The sequence below is a fragment of the Taeniopygia guttata genome, chromosome 2, assembly GCF_048771995.1.
Source record: "Taeniopygia guttata chromosome 2, bTaeGut7.mat, whole genome shotgun sequence".
Taxonomy (NCBI): domain Eukaryota; kingdom Metazoa; phylum Chordata; class Aves; order Passeriformes; family Estrildidae; genus Taeniopygia; species Taeniopygia guttata.
The window spans coordinates 23,624,827-23,644,518 of NC_133026.1; the positions used below are offsets into that span (position 1 = coordinate 23,624,827).

General features: G+C 35.3%; 1 protein-coding gene across 3 annotated transcripts in view; it reads right to left on the minus strand.

Moving 5' to 3' along the window:
* PEX1 (peroxisomal biogenesis factor 1) overlaps positions 1-19,692 on the minus strand; it is a 25,420-nt gene continuing 5,728 nt past the window's right edge. Inside the window, exons 6-24 of one of the 3 annotated variants that reach the window (XM_030266950.4) lie at positions 18,815-18,934; positions 16,615-16,738; positions 16,249-16,358; positions 14,939-15,039; positions 13,998-14,130; positions 13,227-13,323; positions 11,971-12,141; positions 10,556-10,710; positions 9,170-9,359; positions 8,802-8,968; positions 7,895-8,029; positions 7,249-7,313; positions 6,316-6,458; positions 6,135-6,238; positions 5,097-5,273; positions 3,305-3,535; positions 1,444-1,641; positions 971-1,101; positions 1-287 (exon numbers count right to left, since the gene is read on the minus strand). In XM_030266950.4, coding sequence (XP_030122810.4) covers positions 203-287; positions 971-1,101; positions 1,444-1,641; positions 3,305-3,535; positions 5,097-5,273; positions 6,135-6,238; positions 6,316-6,458; positions 7,249-7,313; positions 7,895-8,029; positions 8,802-8,968; positions 9,170-9,359; positions 10,556-10,710; positions 11,971-12,141; positions 13,227-13,323; positions 13,998-14,130; positions 14,939-15,039; positions 16,249-16,358; positions 16,615-16,738; positions 18,815-18,934 — 2,637 coding nt within the window. In that variant the 3' untranslated portion in view covers positions 1-202. The remainder of the gene's footprint in view (positions 288-970; positions 1,102-1,443; positions 1,642-3,304; positions 3,536-5,096; positions 5,274-6,134; positions 6,239-6,315; positions 6,459-7,248; positions 7,314-7,894; positions 8,030-8,801; positions 8,969-9,169; positions 9,360-10,555; positions 10,711-11,970; positions 12,142-13,226; positions 13,324-13,997; positions 14,131-14,938; positions 15,040-16,248; positions 16,359-16,614; positions 16,739-18,814; positions 18,935-19,692) is intronic. The other 2 variants (XM_072925523.1, XM_072925524.1) reach the window with 2 other exon arrangements.

Below are 19,692 nucleotides of genomic sequence, written 5' to 3' on the forward strand. Positions count from 1 at the left end.
TGTTCTCAAAAAATTTAATATCAATCTAAAGGAGGACAATTTTCTTCAAAATAAAATGTCACATAATTTTACAGCATATTATTTTAAAAGAAACTTATCTCCAACTGCTGCATTAATAAATCTATATGAATATAAATAATCTGATTTAATCACATCTGTCATTTCAAGTTACAGTTTAGCAATTACAAGCAAATATAAATTACTAAGCTAGAGTCATTTTTTGTCCTGGTCTGAATGTTGCACCAATCTGTACTTTCCTCTTCTTGGGATTCTGAAAATTATCATACCTGGAAACAAAAAAAAAAAAGACATTAGCAAATTCTTATGGAATGTGGGTTTTGTGTCTGCCTCTTCAGATGCATATTAATGCACCACACAACTCCAGATATTTAAGTAAATGTTTAAGCAAATGAAAAGTACCTGTCTCCTCAGACCTGGGGACCTGGAAGAGTTATCACCCACACACCTAACTCAGAGAGCTCTCTGCCCTGCTTATTTTGGTTTTTTTCCCAGCTTTTTGGCCTCCATGTCCAAGGAGGCACATTCTCCTTTTCAGTATGTTTACACTTCTACAGATTATTGCCTTTCCCAAAGACCGCAGCTACAAAGATCACTACAGAGGGCCAAAGTCCAGCCATTTGAAAATACAAGGAGCTACTACTAAGTGGAAGCAGGAAAGACCTGGAACTTAAAGAGCCTCTTTGTACTGTTAGAGCTCTTAACATAATATCCAGGGGTCCTGGTCTGTTATTTCTAGGTCCTGCATGAATAAGACAATTCACTGGTAAAATAGTTTTCCTTTCCTACTACGTAACTTAATACTTCTTAAAAAACTGCTGTCAAAGGCTATCACCTATCTGCTGCCAGTCCCCACATTTATTTAAAACTATTGTGTTTCTGATGTATAAGGAATGTGGTAAGACCACATCTCCACTGAATTCAAAATAACAAAAAAAAAAAACAAACTTACAGTTCAATAAAATGCTTCCAGTCATCTGGACTAATGGATGGTCTCATACCCTGAAGAGCAGTCAGCAGATGAGACTGGGTAATAGTTATAGTGGTCTTGGGAAGCACTGCCTGATTAAGGGTGCTGTCCTCCTTGAAAAGAGAGCCATGAACAGACAGTGAAAAATTTCTACAGAAACACAGTGCCATCAACATCATTAACTATGGAACCTCCCCATTACATGTACAGACAAATGTATTAAAAAAAGTCACAACTTTCCTCCCTCCATATTAATAAATAACAGAAATAACTGTTGAATTACATGAATGCTAACATCTAGCTTATTCTCCTCAAATTAAGTATCACTTATCTTTGCCACTTTCATTACACAGTATTTAATATTATTGCAGAAATTATTTACTGAAATACCAAGAAGTGTGGAAAAACAACAGAGAAGTATTAAGACTAAATAATAATTTTAAAAAGTGTCATACTCCATTCTTGCTTCTGTAATTGGCCTTGCTAGCATTGATTTCTGTCCTCAGGTGCTCTGCTTGCTGCTCCTGGTTCTCCAGGGAGCCTTCTTGAGAAGCTGTTCTAAGCATTGCAGGTTGTGAGGATGCAACATCTCTCTGAGTGATGCTAGTGAGGTCACAAGTTATGGAGTTTGGACCGGACAAACACAAAGAGCTCTAAATTGATCACAAGAAGAAATACATTAACTCATTTTGGATCCAAAGGAACAATTCCATTATTAGGAATTAGCCTATAATCCAATATAAGCTTGCCTCCACTGGCAAAAAGAGTACTTTCTCTTTAAAATACATTACATATGTAATTTTTTGAACAGGAAGATTTAAGTTAATATGCCAAAATGTTTGGGCAAAAGGCCAAATTTGAAAATAAAGCGTTTCATCTCTGGAAAATACACAACTATTTTTGTAATGGCTCATCTAAAAAAGAATAAAAGTCTGCTAAGTCCATAATTACTTAGGAAAATCAGTGGTTCTGAGATCTGAACGAGTTTATGTAGTTAGCTTTGGAATTTAAATATTCATCACCTCCAAATATTCATCCCTCCAAACTGATAAGTAAACACCTTTGCAATTCAACAACTTCAAGAGATCAAAGTCCTTGTAGAATCCTTGCTGAAGAATTTCCACAATCAGAGGAAAACAAAGTCTTTAAAGTTACATTAATCAAATACTATCACCCATAAAATATAATCAAATGCTATCAAATATAAAATATAAAAAAATATATATACAAATATAAAAAATATTATATATATATTTATATATGTATAATATATATTAAAATAAAAATATAAAATATATAAAACAGATAACATATATATATATATAAATATAATCAAATAAAATATAATCAAATACTATCACCCATAAAAATAGATAAAATATACTAAAGCACCTACCTTAGCAGTCAGTAGTTACTTCTCTAATCTCAAAGTAAGTTATTTTTGGTTTTAAGAATCAATGAAAGACAATTTTGAAAACAAGAGTCTAAGAACTTTAATTACTATTTGTAGTAGTTCTACAGTTCTACAACAGATTGAAATTAATTTTGAAAATGTGTTTCCTACAGATCACACAAAAACTCTGAAATTGTGTGCTCACTGTAAGGAGCTCAGAGGCAGCATACCCTGTTCTGCTGACCTGCAAGCCAAGAGATGACCTGATCACTGTGCAGGTACTGGGCAGCCAACCTGCACATTCATACCTGCAAGCTGGCCAGAGAACATGCTGCTTTATGTGCAACATCAGGAATTCTACTTAAAGATAATGATAGAAGTTAAGCTTTAATTCTGTTCTTTTTCACAATTCCATGGTCTGACTATTCTATTAATGCACATTTTACTGGGAACTGAAGAAGGTTCATTGATTCTTGAGACTGTGACTTAATTCTTGAAAGCTGGGTTGTCACTCTTTAGTAATAAAACTAAGTTAAAGAAAAAACAACAAACAAACCAACCACCAAAAAGTCAAGAACTGTTTTAGTGTTTGGAAGAACTTCAGAAGGGAACAAGCCACTTGATCAGAGAGCAAAATATAACATGAATGCAATTTGCTTAATTATAGGTTATAGGGCATTAAGCAGTACTTTGTGGTTTTGACTTTAAACTCCTGCAAGGCTGCAGAGAAGTCCATATTGTATTTTCTCAGATCACGTCCTTCTATCTCCTTCCTCACTGTGGACTACTAAGTATAATATGAAGACAGTCTGAAGGTCAAAGCAGACATAATTGTATTTATAAACTGAACCAGGCAAATCATACATTTTTTTCTGCTTCTCAACTAATAATACTTAGAAAATTTAAAACATTGAGTAATTTACCAGTTCTGAAGGAGTTCCATTCCCCAGCTCTGATTCATAAGAGCTTCCAAAATAAAGACGATACATGTTGGACCTTGGATCTTCAGGAAGCAAGTCAGACATATCTAAAGAAATAAGAGAGTGCTCTAGCCCTGCTTCTCCATCTGTTGCTGAATCATCTGAACCACTGCTGTGGTTTAGAAAAACCATGGAAGAGAGACTGAAGTCACTATCAGAACTAGATCCAAAATCCTGTAACAAAAACCAGAACATTACAAGAGTTAACTCATAACAAACAAGAATCAGAAATACATGACAAGATTTCATATACAGTGCAAATGAGAGTATCAATTTACATTTTACTCTAATCTGTCTTTCTCTAGGAGCATATTTCTAAGTATTTTTCTAAGAAAATCTAATACCTTTAAGAACTTTCTGTCTTCACGATAGAAAAATAGTTTCAGGATGTAACTTTAAGGTTTTATTTTTTCCACTACCTCACACTCTCAGTAACAGGAAGCATTGGGAAAGTTCATGTATGTGTGATGTTGTAGAACTGTACCACTTCTGTCTCAACTTTACCCATCAGGCAAATAAGTATCTTGTGTAAAATGCCCTAGGAGGCTGAAGTGAGTCTACTTTTATAGTGCCTAACTGCTGTACTCATTTTTAGTCTACAGCAAACACACTTTAGATGCTGATGTGGAAAACAGAATTGCTTCTTTAAACTGGTGTCTGCAAACCTTGCGATGGTCTCTATCAGTCAAAAATTTCTGAGTGCACTCTACCAAGCAAATAGATATTATTTGTAAATTATACATGTACCGCTGAAGTTCTAGTATTTTCCTCCTGCAACATCAATGGACTACCTTGTGCTTTCTCTGGGGTGTGTGCACACCACTCTGGACACCAACGTTTGAGACAGTAATCTCTTCCTATGATGGATAATCATGAGGTTATCAACTACTTACTGATGCTACAAGTGAAGGGAGTGTTAGGGAATACGTGCTGGAGATCCCTCGCAATACTAAGAGTCACATCCTCAGAGCTCAATTCCTTGGTAACAGCTATGGCAAAAAGAATTCAAGAGGGTCTCCTTCATTTTGCACCCCTGACCCAAGCCTTCCCTTTGGCTACTGAGTAGTGGAAGCCATGCCTACTCCTTTCCAGCTAGAACCAGAGGACAGGCTGGTTAAAAATATGAATGAAGAGATGTGGCTGAACAGAGATTAAATGAGGAAGGATGTGACAGTGAGTCACATGAGGGGTAAAAACCAAGGATGGAATCCTGGACTTTGGAAGTTCAAGTACTAGCTGGTATCTGGAAGATGAGGCAGAGCTGGCTGTTTCAGGTAATGCCATCCTCTTGCCTCTTCTCTCCTGACCTCAGTCAAACCCAGCTGCTGGAACAACTCCCCAAAACACACCAATTTGTCATTTCCTCCATCATCCAAAATGTGCCATCTCAAAACTGAATTTGCTATCTACTCCTAAGAAATTCAGTGTGGGATCCCTCCTGTCAATCTGTTAGTTGTTCCTCACAACAGTGATGAACACATTTGGGCTTACATATATCTATTTAACAATAAACACCTATCATTAAATGAGAACAACTTTGTGTTTAAGAAGTATTTAAACCAATTCATTACATTATTCTTGTATTTTTCTGAAAACATTTTAAAATCTTAATCCTCTGTACAAAAATATACAAAAATATAATTTTGCTAAAAAAACACATTGATACAATTAACTCTTTAAACATATAAACATAAAAATAAACAGGGGAGACTTCTTTTGTATTAGTTTTATTTACCTGTGTTAAACCTAAATTTAAATTAGTATGGATTGCCTCTAATTGGGCATTGTATAATAAAGCTTTTAGGTCAGCCCCTGTGAACTGTTCTGTTTTTGCTGCAACATCCTGAAAGTCCACATCACTTGCCAAGGACAGGGAATGACTGAGAGCTTTTAAGATTTCACAGCGTGAATTCTGGAAAAAAGGGAAAAAAATGTCAGTAAAGTAACCTGTTCTTTTCCTTGTCCTGACTGATACTGCTCTAATACTAGAAAGATATTACCCTAACCAAATGCAGTATACAGAGAATATATTTCTCTAATATATCGAGTCAGTATCTGGGATTTTATATATGAAATACATAAAAATATGAAGGTGAGATCTGCTCCTCATATGTCCTTTTGTAAAGAAAAGTATGATGAAAGTGAAATGCTTCTGTTTATCTGAATGATCTTACTCTAAACCAGAACTTTAAAATAGAAAAAGAAAAGGGAAAAAAAGGAAAAAGGAAAAAAAAATTAAAAAAGAAAAAAATGAAAAGAAAAGAAGAATGCACAGAATGATCGTACGTGTTTCAGAATGAAAGGATGTGGTGGTAATTACTAAATGTATGAACTAATCTGAAAATAAGTAATGCTAATGTTTTCTCATAAAATGGGGAATCAGGGACACACATTGTACAACCTCTAAGGACTGGCTATAGTTTAAGCGAATGTCAAATCCACTGGATTCATACTTCAAAGAAAGGTGGAGAACATTATACACACTACATTGCATCTAGTTTCTTTCTGCAAATTAGTTCCCTATTTTTTAAATCATCTAGATCCACAGGATATTACTTGATCCAGAAGACTATGGTAAACAGCCTTTTATTTCCCCAGTGTTATGTGACAACACATTAAAATCAGTGAATTTATCCCATTGTATAACTGGAGCTGGGAAATCAAGTCCACTTTTTCCAAGTTTGGAATGCTATTACATATAAAGAAAAGGAGAATAAAACCCATTAGTCTGATTTTTATCTTGCCTCTCGTGTGAAATTATTTGTCTCCTCACCTGATCAGGAGGTGGACAGTACAGGCATTTATCCAGTCGACCTGGCCTTAACAAAGCAGGATCAATCAAATCCGGGCGACTGGTAGCAGCTAGCACATAAACTCCTTAGGAAAGTGCAGAAAAATGCCATTAACATCTGCTAAACTTCAGCATAAAAAGGAGCACACAGGTGAATTGGTACCTTGCAGGCCTTCCACACCATCTAACTGAGTCAATAACTGGTTAACCACTCGGTCGGTGACTCCTGTGTTGTCATGACCTCGGCGAGGAGCAATAGAATCAAACTCATCAAAGAACACAATACAAGGCTTAGCTGCCTGAGCTCTAAAAGGGAAAAAAATGAGCAATACTTATTTTTCTGTTTAAGTTTCATTCACAGGTAGAATTGTTTAGAAATACTGAAGCTTTTTGCTTCAGAGTACATTTGTATTTAATGACAGAATAGAAAATCTGCTTTCTGTAGAATTTAGGAAGTTCAGAAAATTGGGCTGCAATAGAATCACTGTTCATTTTTATTACATACTTAGCACTCACTTTATCATTTCTAAGTGCTCAACTGTCATATTAATACAAATGAAAGCTCTAAAATTCAATCACTGCAGATGAGTTCTTGGCTTACAGACAGCTAAAAAGACTGCCTACATGATAAGTTGAGAAGCAAAGGCTATGTAGGGTATGTTGACATTAGGGAGCACTGAGGGCCAGTAAGAGCAGATTTGTGAAAAGAACTACTGGCATTGAGGACTTCAATACCAAGTTTAATATACCCTAGGTATTGAGTGTGCATTACTACTTGGAGTACAGTCATCTGTCTTCTGGAACTATCTGAAAGGAATTCACTATGTGTTTTCCAAGATAGTTCTATGATGTACTGTAGCTGGAAAGAACTGGGAGTTCAGCTTCAAAAGCACATTCCTCATTGGAGCCAAAATGGGCAGTTCTTTAACAATGATGGCCAGGTTGAACCTGCCAAGATACACCCATCTGGTTCAGCACAACTGATTATTTCAGATGCTTTTGTGATCTGATATCGTATCTCTCTTCAGACAACAAAATTATTTACTTGTGTTTCAACCAGTGAAATTTATTGATAACAAATCTTTACAAAACAAACCTGTTAAATATATCTCGAACTGCTTGTTCACTTGCTCCAATGTACTTGCTGAGCAGCTCTGGTCCCTAAAAAGATATAATGAGAAAACAATACTCATGACATGTTTCTCAGTTTTAATGTGTAATTCAACATCAGCATGTATTTTGTGTACTAGGCTGAATTTTCTTGCAACCAAGACAATGTTATCTCTGAACAGAAAAGCCAAGGGGTCTAGATAAACCAGAAGAATTTTGCAAGCATGTCAACTTGTTTAAAAGTAATCATTCCCATTTTTGTACCACAACAGAACATGTGTTACATTATGTCAAGGCAAATTTTTACACAGTATTTTAAAAATGTTTAAAATATATTGCTCAATTTCATTGTCCAGTGGAATCAAAATCTGATTTATAAAAAAAAAAATTAAACTAAGAACACTTAATTACATTTTATAATTCTGACTAATGAATAGATATACAAAAAAATTCTCAGTAATAAAACTGTTAAGTTCCAGGAATCAGATATTCAGAGGGCTATCCAGAAACTCACTTAAATGTTAGTTTCTTACTGTAGTATTTTGACCTCACAAGCACATAGTTTCAGGTATTATGTAAAGTTGTTTAATTCAGTTAATAAAATTAATCAATTAAGTTTAAACTGTTGCTACCTTGATGCTGATGAAATTCATTCCACTCTCTCTTGCAATCACTCCTGCCAAGAGTGTCTTTCCTGTTCCAGGTGCTCCGTACAGCAGAACTCCTGATCTCTGTCGAATGGGCAGGTTGGCAAATAATTCTGGATACTGGAAAAGAGTTTCAATGTGATATATTCTAAAATATACACCTCAATAATGTACTGTAACATCACTGACTAGTGATGATTTTTTGTCTAAACAGAATGCATATGATTTATTACATGCCCAGTATTATCCCAACAGCTGATCTGGACTGCTTTTAGTTTACCTGGTGCTGAACTAGGTTCCTAGGTTTAACAGGTACCTAAAATACAAATAAGCAGTATCTTCTAGGAAACAGGCCAGAATAGGGATAGACTAGAGCTTTATATTCTCCATACCAGTAGTTCTGAAGAGTCAATTTTATCACTGAATGATATGGTCATATACACCATTCAGTCATTTCTCTGAAGAGTCAATGGCTCATCTCAACATTCAAGTTTCAAGCAAGGCAGAAAGGCCAAAGTAAAATAAGGTGAAATTAATGGATTGGCATTCATCTGAAAGAAAATCGGCCTCTAGCGAAAGCACTGCAGAAAACAGCTGGAAATGTTGTCTTTACAGAGCCTAATCACAAGCCCTGCAGGCAAGTATGGCAATACTCCAATATTGTAGAGCAACACTTGCTCTGTAGTAAAGCTCAGCAATTACCTTTTGTATTTAGAAGAGAGAAGGGGAAGGAGTATGTGTTTCCCAGTAGCTGAAGACAGTTGAAGATTGGAAAGCTACAAAATCATGCCTGTCATCTTTCTATCCAACTCTTTCCAAACCTTAAAAAAGAATTCTTCCCTAATAACATTATGTACAAAATTCAAGTAACTAATTTTAAGGAACTTAGTACCTTTGCAGGTAACATGATGGTATCCCTGAGCATTTGCTTCACATCTTTTAAGCCACCAATCCTGTCCCAGCCAAGGTCTTTAGGTTTATGAAGGTTTACATCTCTCAGAGCTAATGGAGTAAAATCTTTTAGAGCTTTTTGGAAATCCACAGTTGACAGGTTCAAATCTGCTTAAAAAAAAAAAGAAAAAAAATCCTGAAAAAAACCCAAACAAACAGACTGCCAGTAACAAACTCCTTACAATATGTAACAATTAAATAAAATTTAAACATAAAATATAAAACTTGTGGCTCTCTTTCTGTATCATTCCACCAGTTCTAGATAACAGAAGTAAGACTATGAATTAAGCCATTTTGCTGTTGACATACCACCATTATCTGATGCATTCTGGTTAGAAGCACAGGTATGAATGGCACGATCCACCAGCATAGTAAAATCCCTAGCAACAAAACCTTCTGTTTCCTTTGCAATACACTGGAGGTCAAGATCAGAGAAGTCCTTTGGATCAGAATTCAGTTTCTTCTTTATTATGGAATACAGTATTTCATATCTTTGCTTCTGAAAAACAGAATTGTGCAGCAAGTGTGTATTGAGTTTACTATAGGTATGATTTATTAAAATTTCCTTAAATATTTGCATAACACCAACCCTTTAAATAACAAAACCTAAGCAATATAAACAAATGCTAGTGCTTCAGCTGCACCTCAATAAATTCACCCATTTTGTAACTTTAAATATTCACCTCACCAGAGCTACTTTAAATTCAACATTAATAATGAAATATCCCTCACTCCCCAGATTCTACTGTTTTACATCAATTTTTTCTGTTTCACAGGAAAAAGAACACATTGCATTTTGTCAGTATGAGCAAAGAATATGTTTGAGATGCAATATATCCTGCTAGATAAAAACACTTCAAGTAATTTGGTGTATTTTGAGATCTTGACTTTTCCAGTGAGTCATCATTAATTTAGTATTAGTATTAAGAACGATACAAGCAGACTTGCAGGAAGTGGGAGAAAGTTAAACTGCATCTAACACAGCATCCCCTCCTCAGTGGCTTTTAATAGCTGGCCTGTGACTGAAGACACACAGACAAGAACAACTCGTGTTAAATACAAATGAATCATTAGGGGACAAGAGTTTCAAAGTATCTGCTTTCTCCTGCATGAAAGTTAATACTGTTCATTCTTCTCTATCATTTTTTTACAACCCGGTCTATGTTCAAAAGTAGAGAAATAGCATTAATATGGAAACAAACGTAAAACTCTCCTATAAAATTAACATTTAGTTTTAATAACATTTTTAATACGCATGTTCTAAGGACATACTTATTTCACTGAGCTATGAAAAAATACACATTTAATTTCATTTCTCTAACTTGATGACTTACATGTTTTACAAAGCTACTGCTTCAGCATCCCCTTAGAGGTAACAAGGAGACATGCATATCTCACCTGTGTTAGACAACCTGACTCATTTCATGTTGAACTGAAACGCCCTCTGAATACCTTCTCTTACCACTGAAGAGTGGGGCCAACTATGAGTTTTCACTGTATTACTCTTTCTTTATTTAACTTTATAATGACAGATATAAGTTCTGAGGTACTTAAGTATCATGCAAGAACTTCTAATATTTCCAGATTTTTTTCTCATCTTCAGGTGTAACCTACTATTTTTGCAGCTGTTCCAGTATCATATTTGAGACTACTGGGAAGGCAAACAACATTTTAAAAAATTTTATTTGAATTTACCTGATCTGGAGATTGGATACATTTGAAGCACTGAAATACATGAGTTCCTTGTGCCGAAACGAGGGAAGGATGAAGGGAATGTTCAGACTGACTTGTGGCAATTAATGCAATCAAACTCCCCATGGAAATAACTTCTTTCATCAGATCTTTCAAAACTAAACACAGAAGATATTGCTCCATGAATTGCAAAAGAACAAAAATAACCCTAACCTGGAGGGCAGCATTAGTGCACACAAAATAAAACAGCTTTGTAACATATTATTTTTATTCCCACATTTACAGTTGTTTTTTTCAAACAACAGCAAAAAAAAAAAGGTATAGTGATTCTCTCTAGGACAGCACACTCCATTAAGAAAATGCCATCAAAAGTGCTTTTCAAAAGCTGATTTTGTAACAGCACCAATGGCATCTACTTTTGTATGCTATTACTCCCTCCATGCAAACAAAAAGTTGTAGGAGAAAAACCCAGATCTTAAGCCTAGAAAATAAGCACTCCAGGAGAAAGGTAATACATATAAGTAAACAAAAATTAAGGATGCAAGGTAGATCATCAAGGAAAACATCTTTAAAACTCTAAAGCTCTGTTGTATTCCTTATACCTTTAAGTAAAAGTAGTAAGAAAACCAAACAATTCTGTATGTAACTCAGTACATTTTTTAGGAACAAATTATAGTAAGATTTTCGGAATTTCAGTAGTATTTCAGTAAAAATTATTCTAACTCCCTCAAACTGAGCTAAGAAATGCAAGGCTATGGTTTTATTAATCTTGGTTATTTAGATTTCATTTGCAACTTAGCAGTGCCTAGACTTTCAGGAATAAAAGTATATACAGGATGTCAAACTACAACTGATCATCTTATTTTTAACAGTTGTGATTTGTTACATTGTAAAACAAAACAGAAGTTCTACAATGTATACTAAGTAGGATGATAAAGAAGTTGGTACTCATTTAAAATAAGCTGGTTCTCAATGTGAGTAAGTATCAAATTGATGCATCACTGTAATTATAAAGAACAATTATGGAAAACAAAAGATCAATTTATTAGAACTTATCAATTAAAGGTTCATCTGCAGTTTGTAATCACTTGCAACATATTTGGCTGTATAAGTAATAAAAAAAAAGAACAAAGAAGCCTCAAGCACTAGCAGTGGTACTGACAACAGGCATTACCAGCAGCAGTGGTGGATGCACATTGGCAAGGACTACTCCAAGATCCAGAGTGTATTATTTTGATTCAGCTAGGGATCAACAAATGCTTACATACCATAATTCGTGAGTCTCTGCCTGAATATCACATGGTCCAGAGGCAATAATGATACAGACAGAATTGTTCAGGTAGGACAGTACAACTCAAGTGGTAAGAAATTCTAAGTTGCATTATATTTCTATCCAGACAAAGGTAGAAGAGTATTACCATAAGCAAGTCTATTGCTTTGAACAGTTTCAGGGCTGTTCTCATGCTCTGGTGTAGAAGGCACTCCGACAATATGATCAAGATCATCCATCAGAAGAATGGATGGTTGTCTCCATGCTGCCTCTAAAAAAGCTTCTTCCACATGTTTCCTTATGTTTACTAATCTTTTTCCTAAAACAAAATACTATTAGAATGACACAAAATATCAGGAAAAAATCAGAGTGACTACATCTTGCTCACAATGTTTTCTTTTGTCTAATTTGACTTCACATCTATAAATCCAGATACCAAGATTAAACCAGAATCAACAATCACTAAAGAAGAGAGTCAACACCTTCAATCAAAAAAGTACTAGAAAGTACTACTCATTCTAAAATGAGATTAATTGTCTTTTACTAACCACTATAGAAACCTACAAGTCTAATTTCCAGACAGTTAAAACCAGAGAAATATCAGCAGCATTCCAATATAGCTATTAAAGAATCCTGCAATTGGAAGAATTTTCCAGAGCAAAGGACCTAGCTCACCATCAGTCTTTCCCCTTTTCTCTGGTGCAAGGAACTTCAGCTGAAGTAGAGATTTAAGAAAAAAAATGTAGTGAGGAAATGTAAGGGCTCTGTAAGAAAACAGTTGAATATTTTCTGCCCTTGTAACAGCAAGACTATTTAGAAAAGCCAGTGAAATGCAAAAGCAGAAAAATGCCTCCTTTGTGCTCTTCTGTCTTCGTGTAAAATAATTATTTTGAACTCACAAAGTCTAAGGAGTCATCTCATAATCTCTAATCACAAGTGTTAGATGCCTATTGCCGAATACAACAGGTTAGTAAATATGACACCATAAATCAGGTTTCAGTTGGTCATTTGATCCTTCTTTGGTGCCTGTATTATTCTTTCACTGAGTACAGGTATCCTTTAACAAATGATTTGTTAATAAAACATTTGTTTCAGCTAGCACAGCTGAAAAAACACAGTCCAATTTTTGCAACTTCTTCCTATTTTGTAAAAATTAGAAATTAGCATGGCAAGCATGGTTTGAATTGGTGGTGGTATGTGGGACAGAAACTGACAGAAGTGGGAAATAAACCTACAATAGCTGTATTTTCATCAGACTGTTGAAGATACTAATTGTGGGGCATCAAACATCTTTGTGAAAACAGCAAAATGCTACAAAAATTATTCAGACCAAATATAGTAACTTCATAACTGTGACTCTATTGTAGAGCAAACATTCAAGATTAAAAGAAACTATTGTCATACCTCTTAAAGCTTTACAATCAATTACTTCTACATGAGCATCCAGCCTAGTGAAAGCTTCTTTGCAGATGGCCTTTGCTAATGTTGACTTTCCACTTCCCTAAAAAAATAAATGTGAGCTAAAATAAATTGACAGAGCCAATGTGCTCCTCCATTTTTGTCACAGTATGCACCAGTCAATAAGCTGGGGAAGCTGCACATACACTGGGTTTATTCCTCCATAAAAGTATATACCTATTCTGTCTCTGTATCACTCAGTAGAGACTAAAGCCCTAAGTGTAATGAAGAAATTCAGAATGGATACATCCAGTACAGTGCTCTGATTCCACTGATTCTTTCAGTGTTAAGACATCTGCTAGGTTCAGTGACATATGGCATTAAATGGATCATTGTAAGAGGCAACAGCAAAATAATACTATCAACTTCCCTGCCATTTTATGTTAGAACACAAGAGAAAATACATGCTTATTTTCTTCCAAATACTTCAAGAACAAGAGATATTTATCCTAATATAAAGTAGATTAATTACCTATTGAAATTTCATTGGTAGGAATCTTCAAAACATATGCGTGTATATATACATACAAATATATATATACAGACGTGTATGTGTGTGAGGTAATGTTTTACTGAATTATCTCTGTTAACTGCTGTTTTTCAGCTTGTTCTTTATTCTATTGAATGTGCATAGTATCAAAGCAAACTAATGTCAACCAGTTTGTAACCATGGAAAACAATGTGCAAGGGTTTGCAGGTGAAAGCAGAAGTGAGTACCTTTCCTCCTGTGAGAAGCACCCCTCCACTTCGCAGTCCCACAGCATTAGAAGCCAGCTTTTGAGATAAAGGACGCCCCAGAAGACTGTGGCTTATGTGTTCAAATAAAGATGTTCCTAATTTGTCCACTCCTCTACAGGGGAAAGGAAACATAAATGGCCTAGGTAGCATCAGTGCACACTCTGTAGGCAGCAAAAGCTTGCACTATGGGGGAGTTAGAATGCTGACAGACTGTATTCTCAGTTACCTTTCCCAGCACTGCCAGCACACTATCACAATACTACAAGCCTCTCATGTCTCCTCTGCCCCATCCCTTCACATCTGCTACACAGTACTGCTGTTTTCCCTTGTACTTATGACTGCAGCACTCTGCATTTCTCTCCTCAGCTGAAGATTGTGACAAAACTTTTAGGAACTACAATTCTTTGAGGTACTTACTATTAAATGTAGTTGAACAAGTAAACAGGTGGAAGTTGCTGGCGGACATGCATTGGCAGACTGCAACTTATAAATTTTATTTGAACACCCCAGCTAAAATCACCCCACGGTCCCTTGCTGCTATGTAGAAGTCTGTTCATACTACTTAGAACAGCAAAAACTGCTGAACATCAGTATTTCTTCTAAAGCTCAGCTCTAAGTTTCCATGCGGAGACAGCCTCAGCTCTGAGACCTTCCATCCTACTGGCAGATATGCCAAAATTTTCAGTATATGACTACCTTCAGACATATGAAGTTTTCTATTCACTGCAGTAAGACCATTCAAGGACAAAATTAACCATTTGCATAAACTAGGATAAAGTGTGAACCTGACACAAGCCAGAAGATGCAGTTTTGCTTAGATCTGGCATAGTCTCCAAAATACTGCATTTCCACTGATGTTATTTTTTTTCTAACTCTCATTCCCATTCCCTCCCATGTTTTTTTCTATGAAAATGTCTCACCCTAAATCGCTTAGTTTGTGGTATGGAAGGTTCTTGTCTCTATCAGGCATAGGTGGCTGGTTGTCATCATCAGCTTTTCTACTTAGAGGATGTAAAAGAACCTACAACAAAGGAGAATTAGGACTTCAGCTGAAATATAACTACAGAAGAAGGCTATGGAGTGACCAGCCATTTCTGAACTTGTGCAAAGACAACACTGCATCTATGCTTTGCTGTGCTTGAAAGAAAGGTGCATTGGTGAAACTGAAGAGATACAACTACTTTCAAAATACAATCTAGCACTGACAGTAATTTAATAATGTAATATTAGATTCTGGGCCAAGTGCTGTTTATAACAGACTGTGCAGCCCACTGTCTCTTCCCCTACCTGCAGCTCTCCCCCTGCCAGCTCCTGCTGGCAGGACAGCTCATGAGGGAGAATAGTGAAACTGATCACGAATCTAACTGGGTGAAAAGTAACTTGACAAAACACCTGGCATTAATTTTTTCATCTTGTTCACCAGAGAGCTAGTATGGAAAGCTGGGCAGGCAAACCAGGGTTGCAGAGGTTCACAGGTAAGAACAGGTTAGTAGGAGATGTTGACATAGCTATTACAAAAGGCATTTTGTTCCAGTCACCTGAACAATTTCTAGAAGCCTTCTTATACTTTAGTACTAGTAAAAGAAAGTTCATTTTATTATTTTTTTAACAGCAATTCTAAATTTTGCATGTAAGTTCTATTCTAAACAGCCAAAAACCACCTTTAATTCTCCACTAAAATTTACTGTATGTTTAAAAATGAAGAAAACATTATCCCACTCCTATAACCATAACCCTGAAGTAATGGGCAGTAGATCAACTGGAATTACTAATGGAAGCAGTAATTCTCATATTAAATAGAAATACTAATTCTCCTGAGAAATGAAATATGGAAGAAACAGAAGGCACACAAAATATATCAGAGAAAAGGCAGGGTGAGTGTGGTAGGTAGCTACCAATGGAAAGAACAACTAAATATAAGGATGGTACATATACAAATAAGTGTAAGGATGTTCAAACTTGGACAGTACTAACTCTCCTCTCTTCTAACTGATTTTTCTGAGAGTTTGATGTGCAAACTCTGACACTCAGTGACAAGCATGGCATGCCTGGAATTTCAGCAGGCCCTCAAGCTACAGAATGACACAAAGGATGAAGATATAACTTTATGAATAGACTGACATTATTTACTTTAAAAGAGAAACTGAAATGTACTATATAAAAATGAAATATATTTTAAACCAGTATAACAATTTAAATTACTTGATACCTGATATTATGTGATATTTACTTGTATATTTGTCTTTTCCAGCAAAGTGGGATTTAGTACAAAAATATTCTCAGACTTAATTTCTTCAATGTGCGCAGGATGCGCTGCACTAAGGACAAACTCCTCCATTCCTGTAAAAACACAATGAACAACTATTAAAACTCCAAATAAATTCAGCTTTTGTTTCTCACTAGGTAAAACAGATCAGAATGGTGCTACAGCATAATCCAAAAAGAAAACTAAAAAAGGTTAATCAATATTAAGACGTAACTCAAGTTTACACTTTCAATGTGAAGAGGTATCAGTTATGTTAAAAGGTGTATACCAAAATTAATTGGCATACTGGCTAATTAAATTCCATAGTAGACAGGACAGTATTATCCTTGCCTTCTTTAACAGACAGATGTACACAGTCTATGCTTGTCATTATCCATGGGTGATCATCAGTAGTGGAATCCCGCAGCCAAGAACTGAATGCACATTTAACATCATCTTCGTGTATATCTTTGTGCTAAATAGGGAAAAGGAAGAAGGTAAATAAAACAAAATCAGGCATTTGTAAGTAAAAATGTTTTCTTCTGATGCATGAGGCATTTGTTTCTCTTATGGCAGCAGAGAGATGGAAGAAGATATCAGAGTTTTATTCATTTAGAAAATAGCATTTTGCCAACAAACACCATTTCTATCAACAGCTCTAGGGAAAGTATCTGTGCAGCCTCTGCTATGGCCACAGCTGAATATCAGACCACCTCTAAAGATTTTTTCCCTCAGAACACTGATATTTTTGATTTACTTATCTGCCTTCCCAGATTGAAGGGCATTGCTCAGACCCTGGGTTTGAAGATATGCATTGATATTAACCTGAGACTTATCTCAGGTGCTCACTACACCCCTCTCTTTCTTGCATACCGTTTCCCTATAAAAAGAACCCTGGGCTTAGCCAGTTCAGAGGCATCACCAACAACCTTCAACAGACAGGGAGAGACCAAACAACTTATTCCATATCATCTAGATAACCTGGAATAAGAAAAGAAATTGAGTCCAGATCCCATATCTCTTGGCTAAGTTCCTAATCACAGATGCTAATTCCCATGTAGAAAACGGGGAATCAATTAAAGTTACTGTAACAATTCATTCTGCATTTGTCTGGCTCTTTTCCAAGAACTAAAAAAAATCCTTTAATTGAATTAGAAAGGAAAAGGAGAAATCTGTCTTTAAAATATACAAGAGCATACATAACTATTTCTTTTTTACGATTTTAGCAGATTAATGCCAGACTATCACAGAATTTTCTGAGTTGGAAGGGATCCACAAGGATCATAATAATAATCCTTTTATCTCCAATATAAAAAAAAAATAATGCAGTTCTTCTGTAGGTAAGAAACCAAGTTAAAAATATCGGGGATGAAGAACAAACCTACCTAAGCCTTGCTATAATGGCAAGTGCTGCATTGAAAGCTTTGAGGGGAAGCTAACATGGGAAATAATCAGGCCAGTGTCAGACAAGTTACAAAGAAATACATAATTCCAGAGATACATCAGATGGACTGTGAGAACTGGTACTAAGTATGTTCCCACTGTCACAGATGCTCACCCAGAATATGTCTCCCTTATAGGAAAACAGAGGGATTCAATGATATAACTTAAAAATTAAGTACTAACCATGAGGAAAAGAAAAAAAGATAGCAAAAGATTAAACAGCACACACAAATTATGATACTTTCACTACAATTGCCTGGGCATTGCAGTGTTGGAAAAATTTAGGCACGTCTTCTCCTGGAAGGTTTAAACTGGATATTTACTCCTTAACTCTAGGACTCTTTGTCTTTTGTGTTTCTTTTATAGGCTTAAAGGCATACACTTAATATTTGCTACGTATGAACCTCTATTAATGTACTTCAAATGAAAATCTGGTGCAAAACTACTATAGATTAGTGTTGTTATTTTGAAAGTGATTTTTTTATACTTGAGACCTAACTTAACAAAAAATGTGTATTTTCCTAACAAGTGCCATGTCTCCTTCATGTCAACATCCTTTTTAATAAGACAGACATCAGAAATTCTCAACATTTGAGAATAAAGGAAAACCCTATGATTTTAAGTGTAATATGAGTTGAGAGTGCTACATCCTTTAATAACTTCAGAAAAACAACAAGTCAAAATTAAGAAGTTAATTTTTTTCCATCCTCTGTGATATCTACCAGTTCCTTTAAAAGAAAACTGTTACAATTAGCAGTGTAACTATCTGGAGTTATTTACCAAGAGCAAATTTGCCCAAAATTTAACGGCTTGATGTTTACAGTACATTAATCAAAATACAAATACTAGACAAGCTCTGTTTAAGTAGATCATAGCAACCTATTAACTTAAATTTACATAGTTGAAAGAAAAAACAAGAAATTATACCAAAAAAAAAAAATCCTTTGGAATTATTTCTATAGACAATTTCCAGACCATCATCTAGCAAATTAAAACAAATAAACACAATGTCCTCCTTCCAGCCCCCGCCCTGCCCCCAGTTTGACCAGAGCAACATTATCCGTTTCCCAGTACATGAAAAAGTATGTGACCAGTAATATCAACTCACTAAGTTCTGTTTGGGTTGCAGTGTAAGAGATACAGGAATTTTAGGAATAGATTCAACTGACTTAATTCGGACTGTTGAATGTATTTCGATATGGAGTTTTTTTCTCAGATCATCTGCAATCTGAAATATTTAAAATAAAAGCAAAAAAGAAAAGAAGCATTAGAAAGTAAACTGGTTATAACATTGCATATATAATACTACATCAATTTCTTAATCACTAATGGAACCTCAAGAAAATTAAGAAGGATTTTATAACATATCCAAATCTTACTCTTACATGCATACTTCTAGTAACCTTTTATCCCATTTGTGAAAGTGCTCAGTACAGATGACCTTCTACTACATTAATAAATCCAAAAGCTCAAAAAAGTAGTAGAAGAAATTCTTAGAACATTGCAAGAATGCTCTTAGTATAGGAGAAAAGCAACAATTTAATTTCATTTGCTGATTAAAATTAATTTACATGGGTAGGTAAATATACATAGACCATTACAGAGACCAAAACTAAGCACACCTGCAGCAGAGAGACAGAAAATGCATTCTCCCTAAATCATAGTAGTCAGTTTGCCCTTGTAAGGAAACTCCTTTTCAATCTGTGTTATTTTAAAATTTATACCAATCTGAAAACACGTCATAAATACTTCTTAACTGTGAGAGGCTGTATGATTGCTGGCATTTGGAAAATTGTTATGCCTGTCAAAAGATTTCATGGCAAAGACCACTGCAGGCTTTCATTCTCATTCTTAACACAGCAATGAGTGAATGGTGAGAATTATATTATGTCAAAATAGTCAAATGGTGATTTGGAGCACATTTTGTTTTTGTTGATCCCACATGTGCTTCCAAGAAAGAAAGAACATAATCAGGCAGTAGCTCTA